Source organism: Hypomesus nipponensis, chromosome 22 (assembly GCF_054491055.1).
Source record: "Hypomesus nipponensis isolate SF chromosome 22, ASM5449105v1, whole genome shotgun sequence".
NCBI classification, from domain to species: Eukaryota; Metazoa; Chordata; class Actinopteri; order Osmeriformes; family Osmeridae; genus Hypomesus; species Hypomesus nipponensis.
In genome coordinates, this window is record NC_140382.1 from 13258208 (window position 1) to 13277663 (window position 19456).

Sequence of the window (19456 nt, forward strand, 5' to 3'; positions counted from 1 at the left end):
ACACTCTGAGGTCCCACTCTGGGCTGCTTGAACCTCTTTTGACCCCTGTATAATACCTAGGCTGTTGCCAGTGGGAGCCCACGTGACCACACACACACACACACTAGCACACACACACACACACATGCAAGCACACACACTAATACACACAAGCATCAGAACGCAAGCCTACAAACGGTGGGAACCCTATTCACCTCGCCTGACATCATTAGCATACCAAAAACAAGTAGGCCTATGTTGACGTTTGTTAAAGCAGTTTTGTAATCACCAATTAAGGACCCCCTGTCAACACTGCCCCCCCCCCTCACTCCTCCCTCTGCACCCCCACTCCCTTACACACACAAACAAACACACACACACACACACACATTCGCGTACGTACACACACACACACACACACCACTAATGATGCCCTGCGAAGGCCCGGGTCTCGCCTGGATAAACAATGCAGCCATTCAAGCCCTATGAATAATTGACAGAGTGTGATAGTTAGAGGGAGAGCACGTTCACATGGAGGAGGGACATGGAGACAACATGGCCTGCAGTCTCCGTACACCGGGACACATTCTCCAAATGACATCCATAAATGATAAGTGATTGTGTACACGGCAAGGGGGGGGGGGGGGCATCATGTAATATTGATGGGCGTTGTAGGGAAAGCGTGGGGACGTGGGGAAAATGATGCCGCTGAGCTGGGTCGTTGATATCAAAACGATGGGTGTTTGAGCGCCGCGGTTGTTTTTTGAGAGCGGGAGAATGTGGAAGAGGCAGGTGATTGTTCGTTGGTTCTCTGTCATCGCTCCCTATCCCCCTACCCCTCCACAAACACACACACACATGCACTCGCACACACACATCTCCCTGTCTTCTCAAGCATCTCCCTGTCATTCTGAGTTGACCTATGCTGACAAAGGAACAGACTGAGAGACAGATGTTTAACCAGAATGGGAATGAGGAGTGTGCGTGTAAGAAAGCGAGAAAAGGAGAGAGAGAGGAGAGGGAGACTCAGACAGAGACAGAGAAACAGAGAGAGAACGAGACAGAGAGCGAGAGGGGCGATAATAGCCTGACTAGTTCTAGACCGGGCTTGATTCACTCTTTTCATTTTCTCTTTTTTTTCTTCCCTGGGTCGTATCGCTTGCAATTAATCCGTCTTTCCCATCACTGATTCACTGATCTTACAATAAGCAGACTGCTTTATCTCTGCCCTGTGTGTGTGTGTAAGAGAGTACTTAATCCCGATCTTAGCCTTGGGGGAGGGCAGGAGGTAAAGGGGAGGGGTTGTAGGGAGGACTAATGATTCTCAAGCAACACACGTTGGCTGACATCATCAGTGCACACACCATTTCAACAAAATCCCCAAACTTTCAGTTGACTCTTTAAACCCCCCTCCCCCACACAGACACCACAGTACAGCACCCGAGGGACTGCTAATGTTCCCCTCCTTGACGTCCCCTTGTCTGTCAGCTAGGGGTGGGCGAGGTATCCAGTGTAGTGAACGCCTCAGGACGCACGCTGCATTAGGGTGTGCTGGTTAATTAATCAGTATTCATGCCAGGCCAGCAGATGGCAGTAGTGGTGAGGGCCCTCTGGGGAGCAACAAACCCAGTAATTATGGAGGGAGAATGGGGGAATAGAGGAGAAGGAGAGAGGAAGGTCCCTAGCTGGCTGATGAGAGGTCACAGTGAGCTTTGTAGAACACGGCCGGGGGAGTGCGTGCGGTCACAATGCCCCCCCCACACACACACACACACACACACACACACACACGTGCGCCCGCACACACATTGGATATGGCTGTACTGTGCAGCACCCCCGGCAGACAAACAGGTGAGTGTATACATGCTCTCATACATAACACACACAGACTGTGCGCCTCTCCATGTCTTCCCCGCTTTCTCTCTGCTCGCAAACGTGAAGATGCTACACACACATACACACACACACACACAGCCTCCCGTGTCTGAGGGCTGCCGTAGAGCTTTCCAAGGTGGCGTCTGGAGGCTCTGGCGTCTGGTCCGAGGCCTACCTCCGACAGATGGAGGGGCGTAGAACATATGCAGAGAGGACACCACAGGTCTCCCTCCGCTCCCTCAGGTAGGGCCCCACCACACGGAGAATATCAACGCTCCCTATTCAATTTGTGGAGGCAGAACTACTTTTGCTCGAGTGGAGTCAACACTCGTGATGAAGAACAGAGGGACACAAGGTTTTTCCCGACCTCATCACGGCGGGTTTCAGGGAACAGATGCAGAAGCAGATCTTTCAAGTGGAACTACTCTGAGAAAACAGAAATTGACCTCGAACGTCCAAAAAGAATGTGGGGATTCCCGAACTCACAACATCAATGGGCTGTCACAGACCCAGATGTCAGGGAAGAGATCTGTCTCTGTTGATCCGCTGGACTCCTCCAGTGAGCTCTGAGGTCCAGAGAGGTCACACAGGACTGCTGCAACAACATGGGGACGAACCACACATCAAACATCCCTTCTTTCTGGGTTTTTTTTTCTCCCATAAATAAGCGGGACAGACATAAATAAATGTAGCAGATGAAGGATAATCCGAGACCATGTTACACAGAATTACAGCAAATTTATTTAAAAAAAACATTTAGCTTTCACCCCCCCCGCCCCCTCCCACTCCATTACAAAATCTTCACCCGGGATGGGTTGCCAGCATTCTCGACTTAACGATGACGAGCGCGGGGGGGGGGGGCTTTGGTTTCCCTGGTAACCAATACTTGATTGCTTGCTTTAATCTTCTTTAATGTGGCTTAATGCGGTTTAGTTCCCGGCCCGCTTTGCCCCCTCTCTTTCTCTCTCGTGCTCTTCTTCTTTGTATTTGAACACAGTCTATCACTCAATGGTTTAAATACATGTGCTGTGGTATTCACTCACTAATGGACAATTTAACTCAGAAGCCAGCTACAGTGACTGGCAGGTCGCAGCCATTTTGGGCTTGGTGTAGTTAGCCCTAATGTGACATCACATTCCAGTGGCTGTCTGCTGACCTATTTTGTTGCTGGAGAAATGCATGGCAAGAAGTAACCATTCCAAACACGCCTCTTTGGTTAGGTAACAAAAGTTGCGTTCACGTGGATACAAGTCAACTTGTGTTGCTCGGCGAGGGACACATGGAAAAGTTGTTTTCCACCATAAGGGCATCACAACTCAGGGAATGACAGGTTTTCGCTGACAATTTCAAAAGACCATCTAAATAGTTGGATTGAGATATATTGGATTTTTTTGATGATAGCACAGTAGGATAGTGATTTCATCCTATCATGTAAAATTCTATCTCAGAAAGATGTTTATGTCTTTACCTGTATCGCTGACTCCAGAGAGGGAGCAATACCTGTGAGACCATCACTGAATCAAAAGCCCAACATGTCATTTCTGTTACCGTTCAATCCTATCAGGAAACAAGTTTATTTCTCCTCTCTCCCTCTCTCTTTATGCCACTCTCTCTCTTTCTCTATGTGTCTCTTCTCTGTATCTCTCTCTCCCTGCCTCCCTCCCTTCTTGTGCCTCTCTCTTACTCTGTCTGCCTCAGCACCCCCCCCCCACACACACACACACACACACCACACACACCACACACACACACACACACACCCCACCATCTCTTTCACTCTTTCTCTGAAACCCACGGGGTCCTTCAGCCGAGTTTGACCTAGCTTCACCCCTAAAAAATAATAAATATAGGACACAGTTTTCTTTGAGAAACATGCCCGTATTGCTGGTTGTATTGCTGACTCTTGGCAGTATTTCTCAGTTGAAGATAGCTTTCAGTCCCAATAAAAATACATTTGAGATGAATGTCCGCCAAGGTCACTCGGATCACTCTGTTGTCAGTAATTAAACAAGACACATCTAATGCCTGGAGAAGCACGTAACCATTTGTGTGTCAATCCTAACACCGCACCATGCAAAGATGGGACATAGATATTAAATGCAACTTCCCACTCAGTCTTAGAAGAGGATACTGTACATAATAAGAATCAAGCTCCATCAGAAACACAACACACACTTACACCAACCAACATATGTTTGGCAGGGGAAAAATAGAGGGAAGGTGGGGGTAAGGTGAGGAATGGGTAACGGGGCGCACCTGTGTGTGTGTGTTTTGGAGATCATGTGTCTGTGTTTGTTTGTGTGTGTGAGTGCACGTGCATACGTGACAAAGAGTGCGTGTGAAATTCAGGAGGGAAAGAGATCAAGAGTGCGGTGGCAAAAGGGGGATGTAGCACGTGGAACAAAGAAGAGAGCGAGGCCAATGTGAAGGAGGGAGAGATGGAGGGAGGGAGGGAGGTAACAAGGACAACATGAGGGAGAAAGCAGAAAGAGAGACAGGGAGAGCTGGCAGCTGAGGTTGAGGCTGCGTGACGCTAACGTAGACAGTGAGGAAGGAAGTGTACCCCTCTTAGCAGCGGCATTTCCAAGGGAGCGGCACGTTAGCATTAGCATGCAAAACAATGGGCCCCTAAGTCCACGTTATTAAGACGTAAAACAAAAACAATCCGGCCACGGGCCCACCACCTGCGGGTCGGAGAAATGGGCTCACACAGTTGGACTGTAATATGGAACAGAAAATGTCATCATTATCACTTCGCTCCCACTGAGGGAGGGAGGGAGGGAGGCGAGAGGAGGTGTGACAACATCAGGGGAGAGAGACGAGACAAAAAGGAAGGAGGAAAGTGCAAAAGAGGAGTGTCTTGGGAGAGAGGTAGAAAGGGAGAGGACGAGGGAGGGATGAGAAGGATGGGGAGCGAGATGTGAACAGAAGTGAGAGGAAGAGGAGATGCAAGACTGTATCGCAGACAGAGTGAGAGAGAAGAGAGAGAGACGAAGCAACAGAGAGAGGGAGGGGAGAGAAAGAGATGCAGACAGTGAGAGGGAAAGAGACAGGGGGAGAGAGACACCAAGAGAGGCAGAGAAAAGAGAGCAGCTCAAGAGAGAGACTATTCCCATAATTAAAGAGGAGGAGAGTTCAGTGATGCAGGGGGACAGAGCTGTGCATTAATAACCTAGAGACTTGGCCCAGCTCCCAGAGAACCTTTAACTCCACATTAAGCAGATTAGGTCCACATTTAACTAAAAACCAGCACTGACACTCTGGCCTAATATCACTTTAACTCAAAAACTGCAAAACATTTACAGACAGAGAGAGAGAGAGAGTATGTGTGTCTGTTGGGTTGGAGCGGGTGTAAGGGAAAGAGACAGAGAGATAGGGAAATAGAGAGAGACAAACAGATGTGTGTGTGTTGGGTTTGGAAATAGCGGCTGAGGGAGGAAGAGAGATTTGCAGAATATGCTACGCACAAGCATGGAGTTGTCTCCTCCTGCTTTCAGTCTGCAGGTTTAGTTGATACAATTTCAATGTGTGCCTCTTTTCACACAACACCAGTTGCTGACCTCTTTTTGTTTAAGTAGGAAGCTTGGGGGTCTTTTTAATACAGGTAAGAGCAGCTTTGGAGAGGAACTCATTGTTTTAATGCAGATAATGCTTAATCGCTGGGACTCGTGACCTGTTGTGGTTAAGCAAGAAGAACAGGTAGATACACACCCACACACACACACACACACGCAACCCCAGTGTTCAGCTGCAGAATGTTCACACACATGCATGCAAACTTTCCCAAAGACAAGCAAAAAATTCAACTTGCCTCATCTGACCTCAGTCATAATAACAACATCATCAGACTGATTTGAATTGTTCAAACTGTAGGTTTGGTCAAAAGTCAAATAAAAAACTGCTCCTAAAAACCTTGAAAAAGTTGCCCACAGATGCTTGCAAGAACAATCTGAAAGCAATAGAACAAAAAGGCCCTAAAAAGTTGAAAACCCTTCAGTATAGCTCATTGTTAAAAAAAGAAAAAAAAGAAATCTACTGTAAGTAGGCAGAAGAAAAATAGTATTTATTTCTGCTTAGTTCTTCTCTCGCTCTTCTTTCTCTTCCTCCCCCGCCCTATTTCTTTCACCTCTAACCTCACTCTCTTTCTCCGCTCTATATCTCCCCTCCTCTCTCTCTGCATGTTCTATATCCCCCCTCTCTCTCTTCCCCTCTCTTTCTCTCCCCACCTCTCCCTCTGTTTCTCTCTCCACCCACATCATTACCATTCTCTCCACACTCCCTGCCTCTCTCCACCTCTCCACTCCCCCTCTGTCTCTCTCCCTTTCTTCCGCTCTCTACTTCTACTCCCCTCCCTCACCACGACCACCTTACCTCCTCTCCCCTCCTGGAGCTTCCCCCCTATCTGGTGTTCACACTTGATTGAACCGGCAGACGTGTCCCCGGTTTAATACCAGCCCCAGGGTTCTCCTCTCAGGATTAGTCTGATCCACTCCTCCTAAACCCTGCTCCTGCTTCCTCCTGTAGAAAACACCCTCAACTCAACATCCTCCATCCTCCATGCATCGCCGCCTACCATCCACCCTCCACTGCCCACCCTCCACTGCCCACCCTCCACTACCCACCCTCCACTGCCCACCATCCACTGCCCACCCTCCACTACCCACCCTTCACTGCCCACCCTTCACTGCCCACCCTCCACTACCCACCCTTCACTGCCCACCCTTCACTGCCCACCCTCCACTGCCCACCCTCCACTGCCCACCCTCCACTGCCCACCCTTCACTGCCCACCCTTCACTGCCCACCCTTCACTGCCCACCCTCCACTACCCACCCTTCACTGCCCACCCTGCACTGCCCACCCTCCACTACCCACCCTTCACTGCCCACCCTCCACTGCCCACCCTCCACTACCCACCCTTCACTGCCCACCCTCCACTGCCCACCCTCCACTGCCCACCCTCCACTGCCCACCCTTCACTGCCCACCCTTCACTGCCCACCCTCCACTGCCCACCCTTCACTGCCCACCCTCCACTGCCCACCCTCCACTGCCCACCCTCCACTGCGCACCCTCCACTGCCCACCCTTCACTGCCCACCCTTCACTGCCCACCCTTCACTGCCCACCCTTCACTGCCCACCCTCCACTGCCCACCCTCCACTGCCCACCCTTCACTGCCCACCCTTCACTGCCCACCCTCCACTGCCCACCCTTCACTGCCCACCCTCCACTGCCCACCCTTCACTGCCCACCCTCCACTGCCCACCCTCCACTGCCCACCCTTCACTGCCCACCCTCCACTGCCCACCCTTCACTGCCCACCCTCCACTGTCCACCCTCCACTGCCCACCCTCCGCCACTTATTCTCCCTATCACACCCATATCTGTTCCCCATACCCCACCCCCTTCCCTCCATGCGTACCCTCTCCATCCGCGAAAATACCAATCCCTATCCTCCACTTTCTCCACCCCCCGCCACCACCTACCCTCCACATCCTCCACGGCCGCCAAACCACCACCCACTCGACAGCCTGGCTGCTGGGAAACAGAAAGCGAAGCCAGCTGGGAAGTGCCCTTCATTAAAAGCTAAGGGATTTCTTTGATTTTTTCACCAGGCATAGACGGAGCATGGCCTAAACTATTAAATGGGTTACTTTTCGCGTCACTGGGGTGCTGTCAATATCTACACAAAGCCCTACATTTGTATGTATACCCTACTTAAATATGTGTACTCGTAGAATCACTTCTGTGTCTTGTGTCATCTTTGTATGCTTGTCTACTTCATCCCTTTCTCTTTGAAAGCATGGTACACATCAAAGCCTCTGTCCTCCTGGCTGTCACGAGCTGGGCTAGGCCACTTGATGCTAATAGTCCACATGAAAGAGATTTAGTAGGAGACACAGATGGGGTCCGGGGACATACAGAGTCTGCTTGGGGGCCCCTGCACTCCGACATAAACCCCCGTGAGCCTATTCCTCAAGTCCTCGTTAACAGCAACTTCCAAGACACCTTTGCAGAGACGAGCGTTGGGTCTCGCATCCTGTAAATAGCTGCAGACGGCAAGAAATGCAAAGCTTCTGGACCACCAAGAGGGGTCTTTTCTTTATGAAAGGTGGCTGTGTAGCTTCATTTGAAAGCATTTCCTTGAAGATGTAGAAGAAAGGTAGCTGGTCATCACAGTAATAGTGAGTCTATATTTGTGTTATTAAATGTAACATAGCAACACCTATATTCAGTGGCATTTGAGTTCAACTGGAAAAGCTATTGTATGTTATGACATGTTATTACATTTCCACGGCATGGATAGTTTGATTTTGAGTGAAATCTTTTATAGTAGAGAGGTTCACTGGTATATGGAGAATATTGTTGCAGTACTGAAGCTTCTGCATTAACCGTTAGTAACCGCAGAGGGAAAAGGTCCAAGTTCTGTTAACCCTTTGGCCCATCAGGAAACCCTTTTAAATAAGTCTCTATGATAAAGTATAGCATAACGTTTTGCTCTTTCATCTTTAAAAGTACAAAGGCCTTGGAACTGGCGATATTTCGGTCCATCTTCAAGTTCTTGAAGTGAGTAGTCTCGAGTATAGTCTCACTGGGTGGGTTTGTGTCAAGCATTTGGATTCCGGTAGCCTAACCTTCATGGGAAAGGTGACTCCAAATACATATTTGAATGGAACAGTTGCCGACTTCAAACAGAGGTGGTTTTTGTGAGGGGTTTGATTGGATTTTGAAAATGCTGTTCAGCTTCGTCCTCTTCATTCAGTGTTAGTCATTTGGAACCCTCATTCAATAGCGGGCTTTGATTGAAAACAAAGGACATGGTTATCTCCAAAGGGCCGTTTCTTCTTCTCTTTGAAAAACGGTTCGCTCGAATTATGGTAAATAAGCATACACATGCTCTCCCTGTGCGTTTGTCAGACAGATTGCTTTAGAAAGCTATATCGGCGCAAACCAGAAAGTCTAATTCAATCCACGTGTCCGGGAGAAATATTCCCTTTGTTTATGTTTTGTTTATGTTCATTTCAGACCTTCCCCTTTTTTCTCTTTCGCATCAATCAGATTCATAACAAGAAATTTAATCGTTCCCGACAACCCTTGATAGATTGCTTATCTACAGTGAAATGCGGGCTTGTAGGGCCGCGTCGGTGATCCTTGCTTTTTAAGTTCCAAATTAATTCCTTAATATAAAAACTCGAGGCGATTTGAAATGGGGGATTTCATCTTTAATTAAACATGACTTTTTCAGATGATTTAGAATGAATTGAAAGTCTGCGCCTTTTCAAATCCCAACAAGGGACAATAGTAGGGGAAAAGAACCTAGACGAGAGTTCTAACGTGTCGGTGCATTCAGCGCATACAAAAGAAGTTCAGTCAACCGTTCTTTACATCTTATTCTTAGACCTCCTTTGCACTGAAAATAACAGAGAATTCAGAGCTGTGATTGTAATGAGCCAGCTACTGGGTGGTAGTTTTACTTCATTTTAATACACCACAGACAGCACTTACAGGCCGACAACTTCGTGTCTCGCATACACATGATTGCCCTACCGACGGACTCAACGCTGCGAAGTACCTGAAAGTCGAGTCTAAGAACATGAGAACCTGCGCTCACAGAAATTGAAATTCCAAAAAATCAAATGATTTTACACGGTCTGTTTTTCACACTTCTCAAAGTGGCACGATAACTGATAGGCTGTCCTACCTGCCCCCACCCCACCCTCACCACCACGTTCGCCCAAATGCTGTGGAATTTTGAGTCTTGTTGCATATCATTGCATCAGGAACCACAGGCAGTGCCTCTTTGAAGTCCTGCTGCCACTGCTCCAACCCCTTACTCATTCTCAGGCTGCAACCCCCTTTGACCTAAATAAGGAGACGATCACAAAGCATGCCGAAACCATCCAGTGATGCAGGGCCTTTGAAGCTGTTGCAATCAGTCTGGCGTGAGGTTACAGTCAACGAAAATATACATGTTACATGATTACAATGAAATCGATATGTGACTGTCATTGTTGTCGACAAGGCTGGGCAGCCAATGCCAAAACGAAATGTTTTGGCATGTGGGTAAAAGCTGGCGCTTTTAATGTTCAATTAGGCTCAAGTAAATGGCAACACCATGCAAGTTAGATCTAGTTAGATGGATGAAAACCTGAAGTTACTCCTCATGCTCTGTATCTATCAAACTTTTTTTCATGATGCTTGCTGCCCCCCCCTCCTTCACTTTCTCTCTTCCTCACAGTTTCACTCCACTGTAACAGATTTTTCTCACTCTCTCCCTCCCTTCATCCTTGTGCTGTCTCACTCGGTAGAGCAAGACATTGTGCGCAGATGCTGCTGTCCTCCGGGGAGTAACCACCTAATGCATAGCAAACACTGGAGCCAAGACGTACACGACACAGAAGGATGGGCCCTTTCTTTTGCCAATACACCTAGGCAATAACATTCCTCTATCCAACCCCCCCCCCCCCCCCCCACAGTCTAGACAACTCACTCTGTTGATATTTGTATTAATTCTGACGCAAAACTATTGGCTTTCTCTCCGAGTGACTTAATCACCAGGCGACACCTGTTGGCCCACTCCAGAGGGAGGGGATGCATGACGTCCACTGCCTCGCTCCTAGTCTCTCTGTCCTTGAGCCTTTTAATGTTTAATCAGGGTTAACTGTGGAGACATTTGAAGTTGTCAAGCATGCAGGTCATTTGTAAACGCTAACTGAGGCTAAGTAAAACAAGGCTAACTCGGATGCATTTGATAACTTCCATGGCGGGGTGGGGGGGGAGGGGGGCCGCGGGGATGGTTCTGTAAAAGCTAAGTATTCAGAACTTATGAAAACTGCAGGCCCCAGTATCTTAGGGACTGTGTCAAACAGTTATGAAGTCAGCTAATATTGCTAAAATGGTTACGTTGTGCTAATTCAATAACAGTCCTTCAATCACAGCCTCTGCTCCTTGCTTCTGAGTAGGGCGTAACTGGGTTTCTTGGGCTTGAAGTTTGCGGGTGAATCAAGTTTCTTGGCTCGTGGGCGGCTAAAGTTATGCCATCTTGTCAAGCATATCAAAACAAACATGTATCCTCACATCGTTAAGAAGCATGAAACAAACAGCAAGTGTGTCGCTAACGTGGCTGGTATAAGGAATCAGTGTCGTGCCGCATGCGTAGCACGGCGTCATCAAGGCCTGCCACACATCAGTCAGCCTTCATGACCACAAGTGGGAGAGCTAGGCAGGCGGATCATAACCAAGAGGAATAGTATCATCATAACATCAATAATTCACCACACAAAAGAAACCATCACAGAGTCAAAATGCGCCCCCCCCCTCCTTCCCTCATTCACCGAGACCCATTACAGTTGATGGTCTTATTTGTCATGCTTTTACTTAGCCCAACGGCGTCATTTATTTCAGGTAAAAGGGGAGGGAGGAGATATTAAAAAAATGTGCCGGATCTACTTTACCGGGCATCCGTCATAAAACAAACCTGCCATCCTACAGTAAGGGTGCATTGTGACATGAGGCAATGCTCAATTTGGCAGCATTGTCGTGGTGCCAACGCTAAGGTCGGGCCAGAGAGCGATTTATGATGAGCGTTTCCATATGGAGAGAGAATGGATGTGGGGGTGTTGAAATGAGGGCGAGGTCGTTTGCTGGCAATAAGCAGAGTTCTGCATGCCAGGGCTTAGAGGTGTTATGGTGCCATTTTGGAAGCCGGAGGAAAGAGAGAGTGAGAGAGAAAGAGAGAGAGAGAGAGTAGGAGTGGCTGTTAAATTGTCCGTTTCATTATTGATAAGCATCGCAGGGAGAAGTCAGTCATCTCTGTGATTGACAGGCCAGTTTGAGGCTCTGATTTTACACATGAGGGAGAAAGCGAGAGAAAGCAATGAAGGATGTGATGGTTCAATTTAACTTCAAATGTGGTTAGGTACAGTGAGCAGGCGAAGTGAATTTATTTCAATGTAGGCTACATTTCATGAGACAAGCTGGTCACATCACCGTGAGACGACTTATAAATGTGGTATAAAAAAACTTTTGAATCAATTATTCATTTCAGACCATTACATGACATCTAATAGTCTTATTTAACTGGCAGCCAGATGGTTGCTGAGGCATTTTTCCAATAACTTTTCAAAGAAACAAAGAGTGTAGATACATACAGGACTTAGTAACTACACAAAGAAAATATATTTTGGGCTGTCAAGAGCTAGTAGCCTAATGTGTAAAAAAAAAACAGCAGGACAAAAACGGCACATGGTTGAGTGACAGACAAGAGGCCCATTCAGAACACAGAACAGTATTATTGCCGTATGGAGACTTCTTACTTCCTTTGCGCCATCTTTAGCAGTTAGCTTGTTCATTATTGATACCTAGGTCTTGTAGGAGAGATGAATGATCGTGAGTCTGAATCCTAGCTGGCCTCCGCCGTGTGTGATTCATTCTGGGGGAGCAGGGTACTCTGGGAACCAGGCCAATCTCCAAGCCCAGCTTTTATTTAATATGGCAGATGAGTCTACCACCCTCCCATTCAAATAGATTTCCCTCCGGCATGAAAAGTGGCGGACCAATCACAGCTTCCAATCTGAAATAGGGGTGTGTTTAACAAAAATGACTGTAAGATGAGCGCCATTGAGGCATTTTTGTAAACAGATAACGTTTCGTTGCTCCGATTGGTTGTATCTATCACAAGTCTATACAATCATGCCTAGCGTAATTTAGGTCTACGCCCATTGAAAATAAACTGGAAAGTTCCACATACATCAAAGTAATACACATTTGTGATTTGGTCATCTGTCGATGCCTGTATGATTCTTCCATTACTCATCCTATTCCTAAGATCAAACACTGTCAAAAATTGGCCATCTATCTCGCACTGTCACCAAGAAAATATGTATTTAGCATTGCTATCTAAAAGTGCTGTTTACTGTAATGAAAAGCTGGGTTAATTAGACAAGTACTGGCCTATGCTAACAGGGTATCGCCAGATCAATTTGCACATGTGTGTTAGTCTGGATCTTCTCAGTTCATTTTTCATGTCCAAGAGGCGTTATATATATAAATGCCTTACATCAAAATGCTTCTGGATGTAATAGGATATAATTTGATTGATACAACCATCTGTACAGTCACTGTTGTTAACCCCCCCCCCCCCCCTTCCCATCCACTGTACTTTAGATTTAGACAAATACATGAACTTTTTTGGGGAAACTTCTGGGTGGTTGGTACAATTAAACGTGTTCTCAAACTGAATCACACTGAATGAATCACATTTCTGTCAAATCTATTATAAGCTTGCATTTTAGGCATGAGATCGGTGTTCACACATTTAAAAGTTAGATAATGCATTATGTATATCAGCAGTGTGAAAGATGGATGCATAGTGTGCATGTTCACTGAGAGTTGACATGTGTGAAGATGTGTGTGTACGTGAGCTTATGTGTATGCAGTTACACATTTATATACACACATCCAGGGCACAGCACAGGGTCTGTATCATTTCACTAGTTCACCCGGCATGTGACTGTGCGTGTATGCTAATGCATGTGGGTTTAATATAGCCATTACAGAAGCTCATTAGTGTGGCATAGAGAGAATGCAGGGCCTAACTAAACATGCTATCTAATGATCCCTTTGGGATGAAACTACTGAATATGCAAAAGTGAATACTTTTTTATCAAGAATCCCTGGTTGGGTGTGTGAATAGTTGAGACCCACACACAGACACTCCTTTTCTCAACCTCTGTTGAAATGGAACAAGAAAATAAATGGACTGTATCGATGCAACTGGTGGGTTAATGAAGCCAACACATGTGGCAATGTAAATCTGCGATGGAATGATTGTCTTTATTGTGCCAATTAAAATTCAGTTCCTGTAAATCTCATTATTTCTCATTAAAAACGTGAACATTTACATCACAAAACATTGGGGGCTGACTTTTTATGGGGGGGATTACTCCATGTGTTTTTCAAAAAACGTCTTTGTGAGCAGCAAGTGCAACAGCAAGTGCAACAGGTTGCACTTAACCCCCCCCCCCCCTACACACACACCCAAATGTGCTCCTTTTTCAAGCAATGTCACAGTTGGCTTCACATGACCGATAATTGCAACTAAACCAACCAAAAACTGTCACAGAAGAGAAGGACAAGCTCCCAAGAAAACTTGAGAGAAAACATGCATGAAACCTTGGGAGAAGCAGTTTATTGAGGGATTCCTTGTTCCAGAGATGGTTGGTGATACAAAGAGGTGCAGACCACAAAATACAATCATGCAGTGAGAATGTGTCAAGAAATGTGTGAATAGATGGTAAGACCAGGAACTGTGGGTGGCTCATCATAGGAAACCTACGTGCCAGCTGGGCAGACCGTTGACCTGTCAGATGTTGACAGCTCAACCTTCAGGATGTCTTTTTTTATTGTCCACCATTATGATTGGCAATACTAACAAGACAGTGCTTCAATGAATACCAGCACTACCACCGCACAGGTAGCAAACCAGCTAGCTTGACTTGTTTCTATATAGTTTAGGATTTAGTCCTGGGTAAGTGTCACATACAACGTTTAATGTGAATCTTATTTGAAATCAAATTTTATTAGAAACTTTTTAAAAGAAAAAAACACTGTCAAAACACTTTGATGTTGATAAGATATTAAAATTGATAAATAGTTTCGGTATTGATCAAGAGGTGATCCACTGGGGTCTGCATCACCCTCCATCCTCTTCAAAAAGTGGCCTTCCTCACAGTCTTCCTCTTGCGAGGAGGCGGCTCCAGAACTTGACCTCCAGAACTGCCGGGGGGGCCGGAAGTCTTCTTAGTCATTGTTTCCCTCCAGCTCCTTTTGCGCGACACACCCCATAGAAGTCCCAGTGTGGGGCCTGAGCAGATTCCTCTCACTCCCTCAGTCTGAGGGCTCAGGCACCTACTGCTCTGCCCTCCCAGGGAGCCGCTCCCTCTGCGTGGGGTGTGAGATGCTCCGGAGGGCTCACCCTTCCCTGAGTGGAGAAGGGTTGACAATAAGCTGTCAGCTTCGGGCACGTTTGAGCCCCTCTTGCAGCTTGGCTGAATCTCCTCCCCGATCTCATCGTTGGCACGGCGGAATTTGGAAACCTGTGTGTGACGCGAGGTGGCACTGTAGGAGCTGACGATGTCTTGGTCCACCCCTTTGCAGAAGAAACTGATGTTTCTCAATCGATCCAGATCTTGGTTTAACTCTCTGTCTGTATTTGTGCTAGTAACACACTGCTGTCTGAGGAGGCTGTGGGCTGTTTTGAAGACACCTTCTACAGATTGACAACGAAAGGAAGCCACCACATTGTCTCCATCGTCATGGTTGGTCTTTGGTGTGTCTTTCTCAAAGAGCACTGATCCCAGTCTATAATGGACAGAAATTGGAGTAATGTCCTCGATGATGGGATTCGCCGCCATAAAGCCACGGTAGACTGGTATCTCTTGGTTGACCCTAGGTGCCTCCTCTGCTGTACCAGAGGAGTTGGTTAAACCCACAGCCGTTACAGGCCTCGAGGTTGTATAAATCTTCCTGATGTAGTCCCTGAACTCTTGGCTCCAAGGAGCGCTATGGCAAGCTGCGTACACATTAAGCTCCTCTTCCTCAGAAGCTGAAGAGAAGAATGTTCCAATGTGAGCTGGCACCTCAGGAACTGGGCTTTGTCGAGCCACCATGTAGCGAAGGTAAGAACAACAAAAGGCTGTCCCTGGTTTTATTGTTTTAGGCCTTGGCATTTTGGCAGAAGTAAAGAATTTGGAGTTGCAACAAACTTGAGATTGAGTAGTAGCACAGTGATTTATAATCTAAAGATTATAATTTGTTGGATCCATAATAGGCTTGTTTCATTTTCAGTAGCTTTAAGTTTGTGAGAGTGAACAGAGTGAAGGATTCCAAAACGTGTTTAGCAGAGTCTGACGTCAGTGTGGGATGACATCACAATGCCACTCTGTGACATCACAAATACGGTAAGCGATAGTGATTTGGTGATTGAAGTTTTCAATTAAATGTATTTCTTGTGATGTAATGTTGTCTTTATCACTCCTGCTTTTTGTATTGTGTTACATATGCAAATTAGCGCAATAAGATAAGTGAGTTGTCGAATGTTTTTTGTTAAAGTAGGTGCTAACTGTCTATTTACATTGTTGTAGGATGCCAGCCTTGTTCTGCCCTGGTAGTCTATTGTGTGTGATCACCCCATTATTCCGGTGTTGCAGGTTTGTTTGCCTGTGTGTTGTATTAATATTTCATCTGTCATGTACTTTATTCATAAGTCTATATTTGCCCCTTGCTTGGAACTTTACATGTAATCTCGACGTGCGAATAATTCGCTTTGCGTTTGGTGTGAGCACGGCATAACAGAGAGCTCAGTTACCACCATCTGAAAATTGGATAAAGTATTTATGTGGTAGAGATTTATCTCAGAAATATTTACAAATGCAGAGTGGTAGCTGAATCTCATACCTTCTCAGCCATCCTCCCTGCCATATTGAATAGCACAGGGATCATATCCCAAGTGATCTGACCTTCATCAAACACTAGCATCCCCATCTGCCAGTAGGTTGTCTATCTAGCCTCTCTCCCTGAGCCCACCAACCCATCTACAGCACTGGAGAGCAGAGGGGGAAGCTGTAGGGCGAAGATGTAGGGGAGACGTAAGACAAACACGTTGGCACGATGATCATATGATCACAGACAAACGTTCACGCAAGTGAATGTTTCCTTTCAGTAACCTGAATGATTTGGCTGGAGTGGGTAAAGCTGCGTGTAGAGCTAGGGGTGTTCATGTCCAGGCCTCTTCTTAAAACATATCCAACCCTGTCTCCATTCACCCTCTAAAACAAATCATTTATCACAAATGATTCTTATATAATGTGAGGAAACATCAACTTATTTATAGACCAGAGAACCAAGGATTTAAGCCATGTTTTGCTGTCACTCCTGCAACATCACTGACTATAGCTACATGAACCAAGATAACATAGCTATGATATGGCAAACACCGCCATGTTGGAAAAACAGATGGTGGGGACTTTTAAGTAGAATTTCCAGCACCTTCTTGTTTGATGAGCAGTTGCCGAAGACCTACACTCACTGCACCTGTCTCCTAAACATATGGTGTGGATTGTACTTAAACAAAGAAACTGGCAACATGATCAACTGTAATTATATTGAGGATAGATATGCTTAACAAATGCATCATCACTGTCTCAAAGTTGTTAAATTGCAAATCTGAAAGTAAGACCATGAGTGGTGCTGGAAGACTTGTGGCTAAAGTCAATAGGAGAAAAAGCTTGTTAAGCACTTAATACTATTTCAGCAAACTAAGTCTGTATATATATATATTTTTTAAACATTAAAATAAATGTAATGTGGGATCATCTGTTTCTGCAATGTTTTAATCGGACACCCGTCGCTTGTAATGCTGATAATGCCTAACTAATCCAGGATATCTCAAATTTATCCCCAAACCCACATGTAAGCAATCCTAGCCTTTCCGATTGTATCGCTCACACCACTTAATCAGATAAAGGGGGGAATTCACACACACACACAATACGTGTGTAAGTGTGTTTGATCTAACCTCTTCCATCTGTGATTTATGTTGAATTACTGTAACCACATTCATCTGTATTTGTAGAAAACAGAATGACAGCATCTATCCAACTCTTTGTTTGAAAATAGGGTGTACCAAGACAATGAATGCATTGGAAATCCCATTTTTTCTGGATTATGGAATGGTTTACATTAGATAGACACAAACCACAGAAATATATTGTCTGACCTCAAAAGACAAAAGTTAATTGCACACTTTTTTCTTCCGAGTCACAGATTTCTATATGAACAGATATCACAGTGACGAACAAAACTTCCCGACAGGTAGACTCCATTCAGAGCAAGGAAAAAGAGGTAGAGAAAGGACAAAACCACCATTGTCTCGTTGAGCATAAAGTCAATACAGGGCTTAGAACCTTGGCAGAAACTTCCTGTTTCCCTTTTCTCTCGCTCGACGTGTTACAGAAAAGAACATTTTGGAGGGAAATTGAAATAACAACTGCGGCAAGAAAAAAACGGCGGGGGTGGGGGGGTGTTTGGAACAATCGACTAGGTAATTAGTTGCCTGCAAGCGGGAGATAAGGAGGCGAAAGACTTTCTTTGATGTTGATAACGCAACATTATCTTACAGAGTGTGCAATATGGTCCCAACCTGGGCCATCTGAGAAAGAAATACCTACACACAAGAGTCCCCATGGGGAATTGTTTCTTTCTCTATTTGTGGGGGCATGTCTCCCTGTTCTCCCTCCTTTTCTCCTCCCCCCTCCTATCCTCCCCCCCTCTCCTTCTCCTTTCCATCCTCCCCCTCTCTCACAGGGTCAGTTGTTACTGCAAAGTAACTTGGACCATGTGCTCCTTAACGAGACCTCTACGCTCCATCTGGACTCAGTCTGAGCTCCGAGATGTTTATACCAAACCCACACCGTGGCTCCACAACCAGCACATCAATCGGATCGGAGGCCCCCGTGGCGCTCTGACTGACACGCTTCCCCCGCTAAACGCTAACCGCTACATCCTGCGCCGAGGCGTGACATTGTCCCTCCGGCGACATCAAAGGGAAGAGGGGGCAAACGCCTCTGCGAGGACTGGCAGCCGAGGTAGATGCTGGGAAACGACGCGAGCGCGCACACACACACAAACAGGCACACAGATTCTCGGTAGGGTCTCATGAACAGCTATTGTCAATTAACCCTTCGACATCGGCATGCGGGCAGAGGGATTTTCACCGGGCGCGCTGCTTTTCTTGGCCAGTCGTGAAGCGGTGAAAGTGAAGCGGTGAAAATGGTGAAAGTGAAAAGACGGAAAGGAAGAGAAAGAATGGAAGGCGAGGACAGAATACACTGATCGACGCTGTCATCTGGCATTAGGCACACACCCCTCAGCATGAACACGGGGCAGAGGCTGGAATACAGAGTGGTGTTTACAGTATGGTTGTCAAGTCAACACACACACATACACACACACACGCATACACTCATCAGCATACCAGTGACAGCCAAGACATTGCACAGTAATTGAACCCTCTGCTGCACAGTTCTGGCAGTGAGAAATGAACTACAACTTAACAATGACTGATAGGAATTTGGAACCGTGCCAACTTTGTTAGTGACGGTGCCAATTTGTGCTTGAGAGACTCGAAATAAAGAGCACATTCAAATCCAGTGTACATGACCGTGAGCTGTTACAGTGGAACAACAATGGGATCTCTAGTTCTACAGTACCAGGCCTGGTAAAAAAAAAAATACGTTCCTTGACACTTACAATGGAAATACTGTTGGAACTGTGTACTTCTTAATTATCTGCTGCACTCAGTACAGTAATTGGCCTGCATTTTTCAATGCTTTGGATAAAAGCTTCTAATAAATAGAAGAATGTCAATGTCATGTCACGCACTTCCATCTAATGATGTTTCCTCACTGAATCACTTATTGATGAGTCACCTCAGAGCATGACAACCTGCACACTCGGTTAGAGAAGCGTTACCTTCTGAGAAGAAAGCAAAAAAGCGGGGAAGTTCCATCTGGATGACCAACATCGAGATGAGACCATGGCG

The 19456-nt window shown here is 46.2% G+C and overlaps 1 protein-coding gene across 1 annotated transcript; it reads right to left on the reverse strand.

The window, feature by feature from the left end:
- Nucleotides 1-14415: 14415 nt before the first annotated feature.
- On the reverse strand, nucleotides 14416-15716 carry LOC146236711 (uncharacterized). The gene has a single exon (XM_084687835.1). It carries the CDS (start codon nucleotides 15582-15584, stop codon nucleotides 14565-14567), a length of 1020 nt encoding a protein of 339 aa, XP_084543961.1. The 5' UTR covers nucleotides 15585-15716; the 3' UTR covers nucleotides 14416-14564.
- Nucleotides 15717-19456: the final 3740 nt, after the last annotated feature.

Coding starts and splice junctions, on each gene's coding strand:
- LOC146236711 (XM_084687835.1), bottom strand. CDS start 15,584: ATGCCAAGGCCTAAAACAATAAAACCAGGGACAGCCTTTTGTTGTTCT.